This window comes from Schistocerca americana, chromosome 2, assembly GCF_021461395.2.
Source record: "Schistocerca americana isolate TAMUIC-IGC-003095 chromosome 2, iqSchAmer2.1, whole genome shotgun sequence".
NCBI classification, from domain to species: Eukaryota; Metazoa; Arthropoda; class Insecta; order Orthoptera; family Acrididae; genus Schistocerca; species Schistocerca americana.
In genome coordinates, this window is record NC_060120.1 from 726,501,263 (window position 1) to 726,520,153 (window position 18,891).

At 38.4% G+C, this 18,891-nt stretch overlaps 1 protein-coding gene across 1 annotated transcript in view; it reads left to right on the forward strand.

Annotated features, from left to right (window-relative positions):
- The window catches only part of LOC124594383 (EF-hand domain-containing protein 1-like), a 188,242-nt gene that overhangs the window by 124,687 nt on the left and 44,664 nt on the right, over window positions 1-18,891 (forward strand). The window contains exon 8 of the mRNA XM_047132751.1: window positions 16,985-17,099. Coding sequence (XP_046988707.1) covers window positions 16,985-17,099 — 115 coding nt within the window. The remainder of the gene's footprint in view (window positions 1-16,984; window positions 17,100-18,891) is intronic.

The following is an 18,891-nucleotide window of genomic DNA, read 5'->3' on the forward strand; positions in this document are numbered from 1 at the left end:
CTAATTTTTACATGACAATTCATCTCAGCTACAAAAAAACAAGTCTCAAACAGATTGTTGTAACATTACTGAGACACCAAAGCCCATAATATGGTCTACATCTGCATTTTATCAGCAAATTCTGTAAGAACATAGGATAGATAATGCCCTAAATTATCTATCCTATTTTGCTATAGTTATGGTGAACAATAAGTCAATAAGAAGCAGTTACAGTTATAGTACACTTCATAAGTTATATATATATTTTTAACTGTCTTCAATCTCTCTCTCTCTCTCTCTCTCTCTCTCTCTCTCTCTCTCTCTCTCTCTCTCACACACACACACACACACACACACACACACACACACACACACACACACACTCCCTTTAATTTTATTATCTATTAAATTCTTTGTATCACTTGGTAGATGGTAAAAATTTTTGTAAATGGATACCTCATGTCTTTCTGTATCACACTAAGGCTGAGTGAAGGACAGTGCAAATCACTTCTCATTCTAATATTATATTTATGAACGTTACTATCATTTTTGAATTGTGACTGAGTGTTCACAACAAACTTTTTAAGAGAGTAAACATAGTGTGAGGCTACTGTCAGCATCCCCAACTGTTTAAAGGGCTGTCTGCAAGAGGTCATAGAGTGGTCACCACACATTATCCTTATTATAAGTTTCTGTGCAAGAAAAAATTTCTTCCTTGATTGTGAGTTACCCGTAAAATGATCCCATCAAACATCAATAGATGAAAATAGGGGAAGTGTGCCAGCTTTTTGATGGTTTCATCTCTAAAATCTGATGTTATCAGTAACACAAAAATTGCAGAATTCAGGCATTTATGATGACCTGTAACTTCTGACTTCAGGTTTTCCATGATTTCCCTAAATTACTTAAGGCGAACACAAGGATGGTTCCTCTAACAGCCAATTTCCATCCTCATCTTTTCCTAATCCAAGCTTCTACTCTGTCTCTAATGACCTCATTGCCAATGGACCATTAAACACTAACCTCTTCCTCTTGTGGCACTACACATGTTCAGTTCCCCCACTGTGAGGATAGTTTCCTACCTGATATGCATTCTGTTAATGAGAGCTCTGCTTTCTGTTATGAAGGGAAGATTCCATTCACACAAGAGTATTGTAATTAATTTAATACCACTTTAGTTTAATAAGTAGATTTTTATAATCCACACAATCGAAGTCTTTGGCAAAACTACAGGATAATGTTTTTCATTTAGCTCTGCTTCATCTGTGCAGTCTTATATTGCCTCCTCTGTTGATAATCCTTAACCAAAGCCAAATTGAGAGGTAATTAAGAAGTTCTATAACTTGTACTCTGTTAAATGAGTCAGTATTACATCAAAGACACTTTTTTCAAGCACATTGGAAGGATTGGAAGCAATGATATAGGTCAGTAATTAGGTGGTATGCTTACATCCAATTTTACTGCTGCAACATATTTAAGTCTCTCAGAAGAAAGAAGGAAGGAAAATTAGTGTTGAATGCCCCATCTCCATCAAGATCATTAGAGGCAGAGCACAAGCTTGGATTGGTTCAGGTTGGGGGAAGGAAACTGGACATGCCCTTTCAAAGGAACTATCTCTCCATTAGCCTGTATTGATTTAGGGAAATCAAGGAAAACTAAATCTGTGCCAATAATAGAATAATATGCCAAATAAGAGAAAAGCAGCCACTCACCTATAATGGACTGAATTTTTATGCATAGAAACACAAGGCAAGGATTGTGTTGTAGAAATGTGTGAGGTAGGTCTTTTGACAGATGATTCAGTGACCGGAGAACCAGATGAAACAGTTCAGAAGGTACAGTATATAAGAGAGGGAGAGGGGAGGGGGAGGAAGGGAGGGAATGAAAGGAGAGGAAGTTGGAAATGAAGATGGAGGCAAGGAAAGGAGAGAGATTGGGTGGGAGGTGGAAAGCGGGGTGTGGGAGAAGAGAGGGAGGGTGAGAGAGAGGGAGAGAGAAAAGGGTGGAGAGGAGAAAGGGAGGGAGAGGAGGAGAGGGGGGAGACAGAGAGGGGGAAGAAGGGAAAGAGAGAAAGAGAATGACTACAGTGGAGTGAGGGAGGGGGTGGGTGAAGAATGGGAGCTGCATCACTGCACGAGCCATTTGGATACTCCCTTCCAGCACAATTTTCTCTGAACTACTCAGGTGGGAATTATCTCTCCAGAATATCTTGTACACTCACACCACCAGAGTCTATATGCTCTATCCTCTGAGGTCCTTGCAACTTGTTGTACAGCCACTGAGGCATTTATCAAAAAGCCTGCCTCACACTATCCCACACATCCCTCTTTGTCTTATGTGTTCTTCACTACACCCTCTGAACTTCCATCTACCCAAGCAATTACTGTCAATAATCTGTAATCAATAATCAATCTCACAGTGGCTATGGGTGTGTGCATTTGGGAGCTGTTTGGTTGTGTGAGTGAATGTGTGTACTTTTGCTAGTAAAAGAGCAAAAGCTCAAAAGCTAGTTTGAATACTGTCCATTATTACATGTTTCTATGAGCCATATATCAGGCTGTTGTGGGAGAGTGGAAAACCAAAATCTGCTTGGTTGGATGCGGGATTGTCCCATTGTCCTCCTGAGTGCCAATCTAGTGTGCTAACTGCCCACCACCTCACTCAGAAAGTCTGTCAGAAATAAGCCTCAAGTCAGTGACTGATTACAAAGATAGCTTAAGAGTAATCATATCAAGTTAGCACATGATTCCAGTATTCTGACAGAAACGCCATCATAACCAACAGAACTGCTATTTTTGAGTGACATGAAGTATTCTGTAATCTCCTTAGGTGATGCATTTTTGAAACTAATATATGTGGATGGCACACATAAGTAAATCTGATGCATATGTATAAAGAAACTTGTGAAAAACAAATGAAAGTTGCAAAAGAAGCACAACAACTTTTTTGATCCCAAATGTGTGTGTACATTAGGTAGATGCTCATCATGACTTGAATAGTAATTTGGAAATTTGTGGTAAGGACTATGGGACCAAACTGCTTAGGTCATCGGTCCTTAGGCTTACACACTACTTAATCTGACATAAACTAACTTACCCTAAGGACAACACACACATCCACGCCTGAGAGGACAAGACACCTCAGACAGCACAGCTACCCAACGTGGCTTTGAATAGTAATATTCTGGCAAACATATAGGAAAGAAATAAATTAACACTGTAAATTTCATATGTTGAGGCAGAAAAGGAATATTAGCCCATACAACCCCTAGCTTTCATAATTACATTTCCATCTCATTTGAAAAACATGGCGAACACAGTCACCATTTCCACAAAGACAAAGTGAGTATAGGTCTTACAAACACCGGAATACATAACTGTGTATGCAGTGAAGTCCACCATAATAAACACAGGTATTATGCATAAAGAAAATCTGATGAAAAACCTAAGAAGGATACATAAAATAAACATAAATTACTGTAGTTTCTGCCTCAGAAAAAAAGTAAGTGTTAGAGAAAAACAAGTCTGGTGGGGAACATGTGTCAAGGGGGATTTACTCAGTGGGTAACCTGACAGTTTTTCAAATCTTGTCCAAGATCAACAATCCATTTTTACCCTCTCATCCTGTCGAGCACATACACCTGGATTCAGGTTCCTGGGTGCCTTTTCTGCATCACTAAGCCTTCCTAGCTCCTTTTCATCTAGCTCTTTCCTCTCATCTAACAACGAAGAAATCCCTGATTCTGAAAGGTACAAAAATTGTCTACACTTTCATTGTATCACACCTTTAAAATTCTCGCATGACTTTCTGTGCATGCCTGCCGAAGTTGGTTCCACCATATTCATGTTCACATCATCCAACCCTGACCTCTTCAGTTACTTCTATCTGTGATAGCCTATGCATGTTTACTCCAGTAATAGTATACATCAAGGAGGAAAATTGGTCAGTGTTTTATTGGAAGGGATGAAACAGGATGAAATTCATTGTAGATGTTCAGTAAAGTGTGAGGACAGTGTTGTGTCATGTAAAAGTATTTATTTGTGGATCAAACTGTTGAAAGTGGCCAGTAAAGACCGACACATGAAACGGGAGCAGGTCTCCCGTCCACCATGATCAAAGAGAAGGAACCACAAAAAAACGTAAATTAATGTATTTTCTGCCTCAGAAAACAAGCCTGGCAGGGAACATGGTTTTAGCAGATAACAAGTTACTATTGATGTGATAGCATCTTCTTTAGACATTAGTCACAGTTCTACCTATCAACTCATACACAATAAACTTGGCTTTCATGAAGTTTTTGCACAATGGATACAAAGGTAGCTTTCTGAAGAACTCAAGGTCACACATATTGACACGTGACAATGCTTATCAAATTGTTTTGATGGGGAAGGTGACCCATTTTTGACCATGGTAGTCACCGGCGAATAAATGTAAGTTCATCATTATGAGTGACAATTGAATCACCACAAACCACCAAAGACAAATAAATTCAAGACTCTACATTGGAGGGAAAGGTTATGCTAGCTGTTTGTTGGACACAAGTGTGTGTGTGTGTGTGTGTGTGTGTGTGTGTGTGTGTAATAGAAGAGTATATGATAGATGAACAACCATCAAAAAAGAATCTTACAGTGTATTGTTGGAAAACAAGCTAAGACCAGCAATTAAATGACAATGTCTGCTTTCAAAGAAAGTGTTGTGTTGCTGTTGCATGACAGTGCCCATGCACAGCTCATTGCACTATTTAAACCATTAAGAAATTGGGTTTTGAGCTGCTGGAACAGCCTCCCTGCAGCCAAAATCTTGCTCCCACCAACATTAATTTATTTGGATTGGTCAAGAATGCTTTGTGAGATTTTCAATTGTCCTCAGATGTGGAGGAGCTGAAAGCAATACACAATTAAGGCAAAGAAATGCAAGATTATTGACTGATGGGCCAAACATGTTGAAACGAAGGGAAAAAACTTTGAAAAATAATGTATGAAGGCATGCTGAAAGTTAGTGCCCCCAAATTTTTGATGTGAAAATGCTTAAAGCTATTTAAATAAAACAAACGTTATTAACATTATAAACTTTATTCATGTCTACATATTTGCAGCTGTTAGATAGTGGCTCCACAATAAAGTCAAGCATTCTACAGTGACAGTATCAGCCAACTGGTGTCTCATTGGAGAAGTGTGTTCATCACCAGGGTGACGATGTTGAGAAATAAATACATAGACATGAAGAATAAAGACATAGAAAGTTAATAACATTTATTTTATTTATAAAGCTTGAAGAGCTTTCACACAAAAAGTTTGGACCCATTACTTTTCAGCATGCCCTGATATGTGTCAAACCACAATTTTTTGGAAACATATTGTAGAACTAAAAGTTTTTGACTCTCCCTCATAGATTTTCTGTATCCATATTTTTCAGTTAACTGATAATTTTCACAGACACAATAAATGCACAGAAATTTGATAAAATTTCTTAAAAATTGTTTCAGGCACAGAGACTGCTTCATTTAAAGTATCTTTACTGGAATTAAACATTCTGAAGTATCTCAGTGACAGAATGCACAATGAAAACAATTTTTGATATTCTATCAAGACCTTATCTCAATAGTTGTATAATTTTAGGATCAACATGACTTTTAAATATAAGACAAACCTCTATCAGAAGGTGTTAGATTGAGAACTGCTGTTAATAGAATAAGCTTCATACCAGCATATATGAGTACAATGAGTTGGTGAGATACCTGTTCCTACTCAGCAAAAACTCCTTATGGCAAGATAAATATTATGGGTCAAATTGATTCCACAATTTCCAGTCTTTAATATCACTGCTGTACTTTATCAATCATCAGCTACTTGTATTTTTAAGCCACTGAACAGCAATGAATCAAAGTAGGATCTGGGGAAAAATATGTTCCAAAAATCTAGTTACAGCTAACTTCAATTTGCTAATCTAGGAATGGAATAAACATTCACATTGACTGCTAACAATGTACAGTGTTTTTCCCCTGGGCTTCAGCAAGTAAAATACATCTTCCACTTTTGAATATATTCCTAAATAATAACTTTTAAAGCCAGTAAGAAGAATTGGCGAAACAAGCAGATGCTGTTGACTACTCACAAGAAACCACTTGAGTATGAGGTCACAAGTTCAACCTATAGTAAGGCTCATTTGAAAGTGTTGTATTAACGATCATGACAGGAAAAATATTAGCTGCTAATGCATGTGCATCAGGAGGGTAACAGAAAATGAGTATCTGAAAGATGCAGAGATCAACCTTCTATGAGATGTATGTATTATACTTCTCAAAATGGACCTCATCTACATTCAAGAAATGTTCAAAACAAATCATTAACTTTTATCATAAACACTGAATGAAAAATAGTGCATCACAATGATGACAAAGGTTTGCATCATCATGATTGAATACAACCTCCTGGGAGTCACAAACTCTGCAGGACATTCAGCTAGGTATCCACTCTTAAAGAATGCATATTGCATATGCATATTGGTGTAATGAGATATTGAGAACTGATGGAATATGATGGCATGCAACTGAATCCAAAACAGTCTGTTGTGGAGCTTATCATGTAACTGGCTATCCTTTAATGCAGAGCTGCAGCCAGTGAAGTAATATGTTTTATAGACACAGAAGGGGGCAAAAAACATCCAGAGGCCAGATTTTGTCCAGTGGTTCCAGGTAGTATGAATTACAATGTTGCACACTTTTCAAGAGGGATAGTTTACTTTAAAGGAGTATGATTTTTATACACAAGCTAGGAATCAAGCAAAAGCAAGTTGTTTTGACAAGCTATTGGTAAAACCAGTGCTAATACCATAGTCAAAAGCAGTGCTCATATCATAGTTTTAATTCTCTTACACCCATTTTTCCACTATTACTTGCTGTGATGTAAATATTCAGAAATAACTGTAGGTGTCAGAACACCTCCAGCTTCTTGCAGCACAATAAATAAATTTTCAGTCAATTTACCACCCAGATTAACAGTTGGCATAATTATATATGAAAGGATTAATGCACTGATGTTAGTTAATCTTGCCAGGCACTTCAGTCCAGAACCGCGGTGCTGCTATGGTCGCAGGTTCGTATCCTGCCTCGGGCATGGATGTGCGTGATGTCGTTAGGTTAGTTAGGTTTAAGTAGTTCTAAGTCTAGGGGATGGATGACCTCAGATGTTAAGTCCCATAGTGCTCAGAGCCATTAGTTGATCTTGATACAACTTTCTTGGTACCGGTACCTCTAATTTCTAGGGTTCCTTCATATGCACTTCCTCATCAAATTCTGATTGTTGGCACTGAAAACAAATTCCTTACTGAATGATGGGATAAATTTGTTTACCTACCTTAAAAATTTTGAGGTTGATTCCACAGGTTGCCATGCATTGTCAAGTTGACATTTTGAAATTTCATTATCTTATGTCTTCCAATTCTGTATCAATGTTTGAAGTTATGCACCAATCCACTACCTCTCTTGAAATCACTGTAACCTATTTCATGTACACTTTGACATAAACAATGTAGCAGGTCACTATCAGGCACATCCTGTAAATTGTTTCGAGCATCCTTGAAACATGCAAATACCAGTTTTTGTAATAAGTGCACCTAGTCCTCCCTTGAATACCCATAGTTTGTCTCCAGAATGAGATTTTCACTCTGCAGTAGAGTGTGCGCTGATATGAAACTTCCTGGCAGATTAAAACTGTGTGCCAAACCGAGACTCGAACTCGGGACCTTTGCCTTTCGCGGGCAAGTGCTCTACCACCTGAGCTACCCAAGCACGACTCACGCCCAGTCCTCACAGCTTCGCAGGAGAGCTTCTGCAAAGTTTGGAAGGTAGGAGACGAGATACTGGCAGAAGTAAAGCTGTGTGGACAGGGCTTGAGTCGTGTGTGGGTAGCTCAAGTGGTAGAGCACTTGCCCGTGAAAGGCAAAGGTCCCGAGTTCAAGTCTTGGTCCAGCACACAGTTTTAATCTGCCAGGAAGTTTCATCCATAGTTTGTCTATTCAGAACATGGCCATATTACTGTGGACTTATTTGAAATCTGTTCATAATTTTTTTTTTACTATGCTGTGGATGATCTTCCATGTATATAATTATGTTTAGTATCTGCTTCTTGAGGAACGATTGGGCTTTACTGTTTTTCACTGGAGACAGGATTCGTCTCTCTATGTCCAACAAGGCTGGCAAACTACATGGCTAAACACCTGTTTCAATACGTCATTTCCCTCAATCACTTCAGGCAAATACTGGGATAGTTCCTTTGAAAGAGCACAGCTGAATTCCTTCTCCATCTTTCCCTAACCCAATGGGACTGATGGCCTCACTGTTTGGTCCTTTCCCCAAATCAACCAACCAACCAACTGTTTCCATATCACTTTCACTTATTAAGTGGGTATCATCATCATTATACTCCTCGTATACATTCCTGCACAGTCAAGCATGTATGACACCACACTTTCCACTGACTAATCTTACAGGAATGCTAATATTTCATCTGCCACTTCTTCGTCACTCTGCAAAATTACTTGGATTACTTTCTGAAGAAATATCAGCTTCAGCAACTGTTGTTGTTGGTATACTGCATTGTTTGCTTTGTTTATCATAGCCATTGCTCCACTTTCTATCAACACCTCTAGCACAGCAGCACTGTTGTGAGTTACTCATTGACTAAGCAGTTTAACTATGCTTCTTAGCCTCATGCTGTGCTCACCATTGGATACCTCCAGTGCCACCTCCAGTTGCCATTAGTAACCAATATTGTGGCTGTATAGTACACAACATGTGGGGCATCGAAGGCCATAAACATCATTGGCCTTTTATAACCTCACACTTAAGGTATTCCTTGTCAGATGTTTTTCATGTCAGGGTGTGTTTAAGATTCACTTCCCAGACAACTGGCACAATTCAAGACAGATTTTTCACTATCCTAGTGTCATTTGAACAGATCTGCATCTACACTGGCACTCTGAAAGCTATTGTAGAGTGTTGTGTCACAGGAAAGATCAAGTGTAGTACTCCTCTGAATAAACCTGCATAAACCTTTTAATTTTACTAACATACTAATTATGCAAGATTATGCTGCACATTGAGCACACAGTCTTTCTAATCGTTCCTCACACTGAAATTTGTTCAATGTTGCTGCAACACACTGCCACTGATTAGATAAGCTAATGAGGAATCATTGAGCTCTACTTTGAATTTTATCTATCTCTTCTGGTAATTATTTTTGCTATGGACACAATACTGAGGAAAATATGGTGGCTAGGGCACTGTTCTTAATGCTAGCAGCCATCAGGGACATCAGTCACACATAAGAAAACTGCAAGAGGGTTTTGGGAACCAACAACCACATCACTTTCTGAAACTGCCCAATTCCAAATTGTTGCTAAGGGTACGACCATAAGCTGAAATTCTGCTCTGGGGTTGCTTGATTGTGTGTTCAGAAATGTCAACCCTGGAGTGAACATTCTTTGTTGATGTCAACACCTGGGAAGGACATATGCTGCAGTACCAGAGCCCTAATTCTCTGTAACACCAAGTATGATGTGTGCAGCAGCTGGGGGATGTAGGGGAAAAATGTAAGTGACAACAATCGAGAGTGTAACAATCGAGCATTCCGACTCCTTGGCTGTTAACATGAGGACACCATTGGTGACAATGAGCTGGTGTTGTAAGTAGAAGATTGTCCAGAATACTGGACCTATGCCTTTAGGCAAGTACTCAGTAAACGTCAATGTACCGTGATTATAACCCTACAAAGTAGCAGATAAAACCCGCTAATGTACAGTAGCTACTTCAAGTGTTATAGGTTATCATCCAATGCAAGGTAAAACACTTCATACTGGCAAACTGTGTTGGAACAACAGAGCAAGTGGAAGTAAACATTGACATGTTGAGTGGCAGAATTTCATAGCGATAATCAATTAGGAACATGACCCACCTCTGGAACCGATGTACCATTTTTGGAGGCAGCTTAGAGTGGGGACCAAATCTTGAGATCAGTGGAACTTAGTTCTGTCCAAATAAACATGAAATTTCTTAACACCATAAATTATTACTATAGTCTCTTTTCTTTATCTGCCAATAATTTAGCTAGAATTCTGTTAGCATCTTGAACATGAACTCAGTGGGCTATTCAGTGTCATCAGAATGTTTATGCAACAGCACTGCACCAATACCGTATTGGAAAGCATTCATCATAACCATAAGATGCTTCTCAGGTATATATGTTGGTTAATACACTGACTGAAAAAAAAATCACAATACCAACAAATAATTAATGTAGATTAATGAAATTTCAGAAATATACGGCCAACATAAAACCGACCAGCATGAAAAATGCAACACTTCAGTTTCTTCCAAAAACTGAAATTTATTTTAAATTTGTGACACTTTTATGACACTAATCCACTATATTATGATAGAGTATTGTGGAAGGTCTCATCCAAGTGTCCAACAATGAAAAACAAAAAATTATTATAAACAAATTTAACAAATTAAACCACAGATGCACACTAAGAGGAAATTTTAGTTAGCTCATACAGGTAATGCATGCTTGTTTTGATGTTATACACTTCACACTTTACTTCACAGATCTCAGAGATGATCTCAGAGACCTCTGTTTGCATCTTCAAAAGTGTGTGTTGCCACCTCTTGCAGCAATGATGGCATTCCACCTCTGCTCCTGATTATTGGGGTAATGTCCTGTTGATGACTCATATCCCGTTCTTCTAGGAGGGCATCCTGTAGGTCCTCTAGGATCTCTGGATAGTGCTGACAAGCTCTTCTTCCCAGCTGGTCCCACACATGCTCAATAGGATTGAAATCATGGCTTCAAGCAGACCAACCCATAGCATGAATCCCTGTTTCATCCAAGAAGTCTTGCATAATTCTCGCAACATGTGGGCATGCATTGTCATGCATTAGTGTAAAATCATCACCAGTAAATGGAGCAAAAGGCACAACATGCTCCAAAAAGATTTCCTCCACATACCGATGTGTGGTAAGTCTCTGATGTTCCACAAAGAGCAAATCTGTCCTTGAAGCTGTATTGATTCCTGTCCCACACCACCACAGAACCACCCTGAAAAGTCATCCTAGATGAGAATGTGCAAGGGGAATACGTTTCTGCTGGCCTTCTCCAGATCCTCTCTCTTCCTTCAGGTGATTGGAAGCCAAATCATGACTCATTGGTGAACAACACTTGATCCCATTGTAGTACTGTCCAGCCTAGATGTTCTCTTGCAAAACACAGTTTAGTTGTGTAATGCTCTCTGATGAGTTCCAGATCTGTAGAAGGTCTTCTGGACTGAAGATTGGCTTCTTTCAGTCTTCTTCAAATCGATAGTTGCGGAGAACTTGAAGTTGTAAGAAGCAGTCATCTCTCTCCAATATTGCTCTTCTTGGGCCTGTTACTGGTCTCCTTGCAAAGCCTCCAGTGTTCCTGTACCTTTTTTTGGTTCTGGAAATCATGGAAAGTGTAGTTCTCAACACTTCTGCAATGTTGCTGTGTCCATCTTCCATCAAAGCAACAGCTTTTGCTGCTTGTTCAGGGCTTAATGGCATGTTTACTCCAGGAAGTTTTCACAAAACACGTTTGATTGAAAGAGAAACAATTCAGGGTACAAAATAAGTGCTACAAGGGCAGGAAAACATAATACTCACATTCAGTGCTGTGTGATGGGAAACAGTAATTGAGGTAAGTGCAACAAACAATCAACACTTTATTGTTTGCTCACAAAGCAATGCCAGTAACATACACCATCTCAAAAAATTGGTTGAAATGCTTCACTTTCATTAAATAGACAATTACACAATGATTAGATGTGATTTATTGGATGTTCCATTTTTTGTGCCAGTCAGTGTGTTTAAGTGTTTGACATTGCAAGATCACAGGTTAATGGCAATATAAGCCATTGCAAATTTGAAATGCTGTTACAATAATAACCAGTGTAACCACCAGAATGTTGAATGCAAGAAACCAAACATGCATGGATTGTGTTGTACAGATATCAGATGTCAGTATGTGTTATGCCTGTTGCAGTTGGTCGGGCAGTGCAGGGATGGCTAATGCTGTTTGGGGATGATGCTGGAGTTGTCATCCGATTATGTACCATATGTGCTGATTTGGAGACAGATCTGGTGATCCAGCAGCCCAAGGCAACATTTCAACACTCTGTAGTGCACATTGAGTTACAACCATGGTATGCGGGTGATTGTTATCCTGTTGGAAAACAATCCCTGGAATGCTATTCATGAATGGTAGCACAACAGGTAAAATCACCAGGCTGATGTGCAAATTTGCAGTTGGGGAGTGTGAGATAATCATGAGAATGCTCATGCTGTCATACAAAATTGTAATCCAGACCGTAACTCCAGGTATATTCCCAGTGTGTGTAGCATGCAGCTAGTTTGGTTGCAGGCTCTCAACTGTCTTTCTCTCAACCAACATGTCTATCACTGGCACTGAGGCTGAACCAGTTGTCATCAGAGAAGAAAACAGACCTCCACACTACCCTCCAATGAGCTCTTGCTTGACACTGCTGAAATCATGAATGACAGTGGTTTGGGGCCAACGGAATGCGTGCTGCAGTACATCTGGCTTGGAGCTGTCCTTACAGTAACCAATTTGTAACCATTCATTGTGCCACTGTTGTGAGAACTGCTCTTCAGATTGCTGCTGCAGATGCAGCATGATGTACCAGAGCCATAAGCAGAACATGATGGTCTTACCTCTTACTGTCACATGGCCATTTGGAGCCCAATCTCCTTGCAACCATACGTTTTTGTGATCACCATTGCCAGCAATCACATACAGTGGCTACGTTCCTGCCAAGTCTTTCTGCAGTATCACAGAGGGAACATCCAGCTTCTCATTGCCCTATCACATGACCTTGTTCAAACACAGTGAGGCATTGATAATTGCCATCTTTGTTGTCCTACAGGCATTCTTGACTAAAATCAACTCACCATTTCCAGTCTCAAAGGTAACTAATGCACATGAGAGCTACACAGCATTTATTTAAAGAAAACTTGATTTGCATTCTCATAATAGCACTGCTAGCGCCACCCTTATGTGAATGGTGTGAAATCTGAATAGACATCATCTTTCAAATGTGGAAACATGCCTACCAACTTTCAGTTATGTATCACAACTTCTTCTTGATGTTATGATTTTTTTCCATCAGTGTATATGCCCAAGATATGTGATGCTTGGCTCAAAGAAGACGAATTTGTTCAGACAGCAATGCAGCAATTCAATGCTTTGTCAAAAGCTCTGGAAATGTTGCTTCCCCATTATGACACTAATCCACTATATTATGATGGAGTATTGTGGTAGGTCTCATCTAAGTGTCCAACAATGAAAAACAAAAAATTATTATAAACGAATTTAACAAATTAAACCACAGATGCACACTTCGAGGAAATTTTAGTTAGCTCATACAGGTAATGCGTGCCTGTTTTGATGTTATACACTTCACACTTTACTTCACACATCTCAGAAATGATCTCAGAGATCTCTGTTTGCATCTTCAAAAGTGTGTGTTGCCACCTCTTGCAGCAATGATGGCATTCCACCTCTGCTCCTGATTATTGGGGTAATGTCCTGTTGATGAATCATATCCCGTTCTTCTAGGAGGGCATCCTGTAGGTCCTCTAGGATCTCTGGATAGTGCTGACAAGCTCTTCTTCCCAGCTGGTCCCACATATGCTCAATAGGATTGAAATCATGGCTTCAAGCAGACCAACCCATAGCATGAATCCCTGTTTCATCCAAGAAGTCTTGCATAATTCTTGCAACATGTGGGCGTACATTATCATGCATTAGTTTGTGCAATTTTGAGTATCTCATGTAAACTGTTAAAATTGTGGGAGCCTTTGTGATGCCAAACATTAGCCTGTTACAACAATAGATACCAAATGATGTATTTAACACCAAACTTTGTTGCATTTCAGCACTGACTGGTAACTGCATGTAGGTCTATTTTTAATAAGGAATAGTCCACCAACCAACTTTGCTAACAATTCTTCTGGTCTAAGAATAGGATGGTTGGCATATGAATGAGTTTCCACAGTAGCCAACATATTCTAATTGAGCCATTATGCTTTTCTGTGATGACCATAGGGATCTCCCAATGACTGGAGGACACCAGAGTGATCATCCTCATACTTTTCTATCCTTCTGCCTCAGTTTTCACTAATTTGTGCATAATAAGTGACACTTGGTGTACCCTGTATGATTACGATATGCCTAACTGTTTCAGTGGCATATATCACTTTTCTTTGGCAGGTACCACAGTCATACAAAGCTTGTGAAATGAGACAATTGTCCTCCTTTGACTGTAATTATTAATTGTCTTCACAACTGGCCAATTTCAACTGTTATACCATTATCAAATAACGTTTTACAAGTGCAAATGCAATCACCACATAAGGCAGGTTATGTGAAACTTATGCTAATCCTGTTGTATGGATGATTACTAATTTCCAGTCTTACACTGCTAGTCATATGCTGCTGGCTGTATAGTTTTATAGCTCATGTTTGTGCATGTCAGTTTCCACTTAATATAAGTATGCAGCCAAAATTAACCGATAGTGGAAGTAAATAATAATTATGTCAAAATTCGACAGTGAAGTAATTTTACAAAAGATATATGTGCACAATCCAATGCTGGTTCAAATCATTGCTTGTAATGTGCACATGAAGATCCCAGCTTATTAAATGCAACTGCCTTTGACACCTAATCTAAATGATATTGGATTTGAAAACCAATAAGCATGAATGTATCAAGCCTAAAAATGTGTGTAGCTTCTTTAGAATTTACTAGAGGATAAGCTATTTGTTATGCTGCCTTTTTGTTTTAGGGATGCATGATGGGCTGACCATTTTTTCTTGTTGTCACCAGCTTGATGGTGAGCAGTGGAGAGGCAGCTTGCACTTTTGTCGGTTGTCAGGTGAAGCAACAGCTGACCTTGTAGGCAAAATGGGTGACATTTTGAAATGAGTAGTAACATTGTTTCTGTCTGGTACTGAGGTCTGGACAAGATTTTCTTGGGCTGTCATTCTTGGGTCTTGTAGATAATATCACAGGAGAGCAAAATTTGTAAGCATCCTCTTATTGTCTATGGGGCTAACAGCAGATTACACACTGAAGTTTTGCATATCTGCTTCCTCTGTGAAGGTTGGATCATTGGCTACTGAAATAACTACCGTATACTGCATTGCCAGAAAACCACAGAACTGTGATGACTGCTTGACATTAGTTTACTGATGAAAACTGTCAGAGTATTTTGTTATGTACAGGTGACCAGCCAGGTTGGTTGGCAGGCAGTGAGGAGGGGGGAGGGGAAAGCAGGAGCAGCAGTACCAGTTTTTATTTTATTGCTACTAACTGAATGGAATTCCTGTCTTGCAAATTATTGTTTCCATATAAAACTAAAACACACGACTACAAAATAGATAACAATATTTTATCAAGTTTTCAAATTAATAACAGTCTTGATAATGTCCAAAAATACAAACCAAATGAATAAAATGTGAATTCAATAAAAACAGTTGCTATAACCAGCATTCTGCTCAGAGAGATTAAGTAAGCAACAATAGATAGAATACACTAGAACAATGGGAAAAAGTATCCAATAACTTGGTGGGAAAACTGAAGTATAACATTGACACAATAATGAGCGTTATAGTAGGAACTTAGTTCTGACTAGTAAGTTCCAAGGCAACTGTGAACCATCAACACCAGCATTGAGAGTAGATGAAGTGAACAGTGAATAAGTGTGAAGTTAGTTAGTTGCATGATGAAGCTGTTCATGTTGGACTTTTGTCTGTGTTGATTACCGTTGATCGTCAATAGTGTGGAAAAAGTGATTTTTTTTATTTTTATTTTTTTAATTTTTAATTTTTTTTTTTTTTTACAGAGAGACACATGGTGGAATAATCATTCATATTTCTTTTAAAGGCTTAAGGATGGAAAGCTCAATGTTAGGCTTCATAAATTTTCTTTCTTTCTTCTATTTTTCTTCTTTTAACAATCTATATGTGTATACAATGGAAAATCCAGGATGCAACAATAATGATATTGGAAGGTTAGATCACTAGGCACCACGTCCCACTGAAAAAGAATGCTAGAAATATTTAGCTTTTAGACAAAGTCCTACAGAAATAGAAAACTCACACATATTCAAACAAGCACAACTCATATACACATGACCATTGTAATCTCCATCTAGAGGCAACAGTGGCAATGTATGTGTGAGTTGTGCTTGTGTCAATGTGTGCGACATTTCTACTTCTGAAGCAGGACTTTGTCTGAAAGCTGTACATTTATAGGATTCTTTTTCATCATGATGTTTATGACTCAATGCCTCCTCTATGTGATGACTATCAGTCTATCCTTGTCAGAAACAGTCAGAAACAGTCTGAAAGGCTCTTAAGGGTGTTGCAGGAGAAGCAGTATTGAGAAATAATTGTGCCATTTCCAAGCTATTTAGCAACGAAGTTAGCCAATCAGCTTGATACACATGCAATTTCAAGCAGTTGCACTCACTAAAATACGGTAATGCACTAACATCTGTGGGTCCATGACTTACCACCTGTTGAAATATTCATCACCAGTTAAAATGTGCCTTTTTCAGAAGTTATAAATTTAATCTAGGTGAGAAAAAGTTACTTTTGTTTGGTTTGAAGAAACCAAACTAAGAACATGTTTGGTAGTACTGCGTCTGGCAGGCTGGTTGAACTTCCTTCCATGACTGGCTAACTTCAATGTTAAAAGGTGTGTGTGTGTGTGTGTGTGTGTTTACTTTGACGATATTTGAAAGCCAAGTGACAGTACAGAAATGCTTAGAGAATTGTGTTATTGTATCTCTGTTTATTATTTGAGTTATTGGGAACTGGAAATATTACTATGGCAACTGGTGGGGTTACTTTATATATACAGATGTTACGTGTTTGCATTTTTACTCAGAAGTAATTTTTCCTTTTAGGTTCCTTATTTACGACTGTGATAAGTTCACTCGAGATTATTTTGAGAATGTGCTAAGAGTTCCACTAAGAGACCCAATAAATGTGTTTAAGAAGCAAACAGTAAAACCGATGAGGGTGAGTTATTTTTTTGGTGTATTTATTATCTGTAACATCCTTGAATAATTTAAAATGAAACATTTTTGTCATTATCTGGTAATCACATACTGATCTTTTAGATGTAACAGGAAGGAGGATTTTAGTTTCAGCTTGATTGTGTTTAAAGAGTTCCTGTGAAGATGTATATTATCTTTGGTGAAGAATTTAGATTCAAGTGTATTTATAGGCAGGCTGGGACACATATTTATTGGTATAAACTTATAATTGCCATCTATCAGACTGAAGCAATACAGTGTCTCAATTTAGATCTAGTAGGTAGTATCATGCCAGTTATCTCAGTTATGATTTCCTTGTTATTTCCTATGTTTAATTAGATGAAAACCTGGCACATCCTTAAGATGCAGATAATCTATTCTATCCATAATTCTGATTGAATAAAAGAAAGTCAGAAATAAACATGTAAATTTTATTGAACAGCAGTATTAACTTTCCAATTACAGGAAGAGGAAGAGTGGAACAGAGCTGACATACATACCAATAAAGGAACAGGTATACAGTCATTAGCTGTGTTAGTTTTTAGGTACTTTGTTCTTTAGAGAAAAGGACAGACATGCTATGTGAAAAAGGAAAGATGAATAGAAACTTCAGAAATGGAATTTTTCTCTGGATGCTATTTAAGGACTCACCATTAATTCTTTCCCTTTTTATGTGTACTGTTTTCTGCTCTTTTGATGTTTTATTATCTCCTAGGAGAAAAGTTTCATAAAGTCATAAGAAAGGCAAGGAACCAAAGTATCAAAGGGAGTTCTATTTTTACATGATACACTACATAATGTTCAGTCCATGCTTTTAGCCTCCAATGTGTAACATTACATCATTGTCTGTGACAAGGAAAATTTCCAGTTTTGTCCTCATGCCAGTTCAGACATTCATTTAACACACAAACAGGTAGACTCAAGAAGTCAGCTTCACCATTCACTGACATCAATGTATCTGCTTCAAGTATATCTACAGAAATAAATTTAGGCTTACCAGAGTAGCACATTTATGGTTTCCATTGATGTGTAATGTGAAAATTTGCAACAAAATATATGTTTGATTCAGTATGTGTATAAGTTCTTCTTACCTTAATTTGAGAGTAAGCTTCTCTTCTGCTGGAATACTAGGTTTGACACTGATAGTTGTTCCATGAATTGCAAGCTAGACCACAGCCACAAGCTCATCAAAGAATTCTCATGATATCTGGGAGTACAGAAAAATAATCCCATCATGCTGTTGAAGATTGTCATACAATGTATGACATCAGACTTTAGCTATTCTTCCTTCTAGAAATTAATGTAGCCAGAATTTAATTTTTCCTTTTCTCAGTAAGAGAAGTGAAAGAAAAGCACCATCCTCATCATATTCTATGATGGAACAGAGACATGGAAGCAACAACAAAGTAACCTCTTCTCAATGGCACCATGTGAAGGGGAATGCACTGCATTGGCGGCATTGAGTGAAGTCGGGCTTAGGGAGATCATTTCATACTGATGCTTGAGAATGGCTCTTAATCAGAGAAGTAGAAGAAAGAAGGTTAAATTTCATGTGCCATCAATAATGAGGTTATTAGAGAAGGAGTACAAACATGGGTTGGGGAAACATCAGAAAGAAATCACCAAAAAAGACTTATATCTACATGGCTGGATGGGAATTTGAACTGCTGTCTGCCCTAATGTGAGTTCACTGCCTTACCACTGCACTACTTCCCTTGGTGAATCTAATTGATTGTGTCTGCTAGCAGACACTACCATCAGGAAGTGTTAAGTTG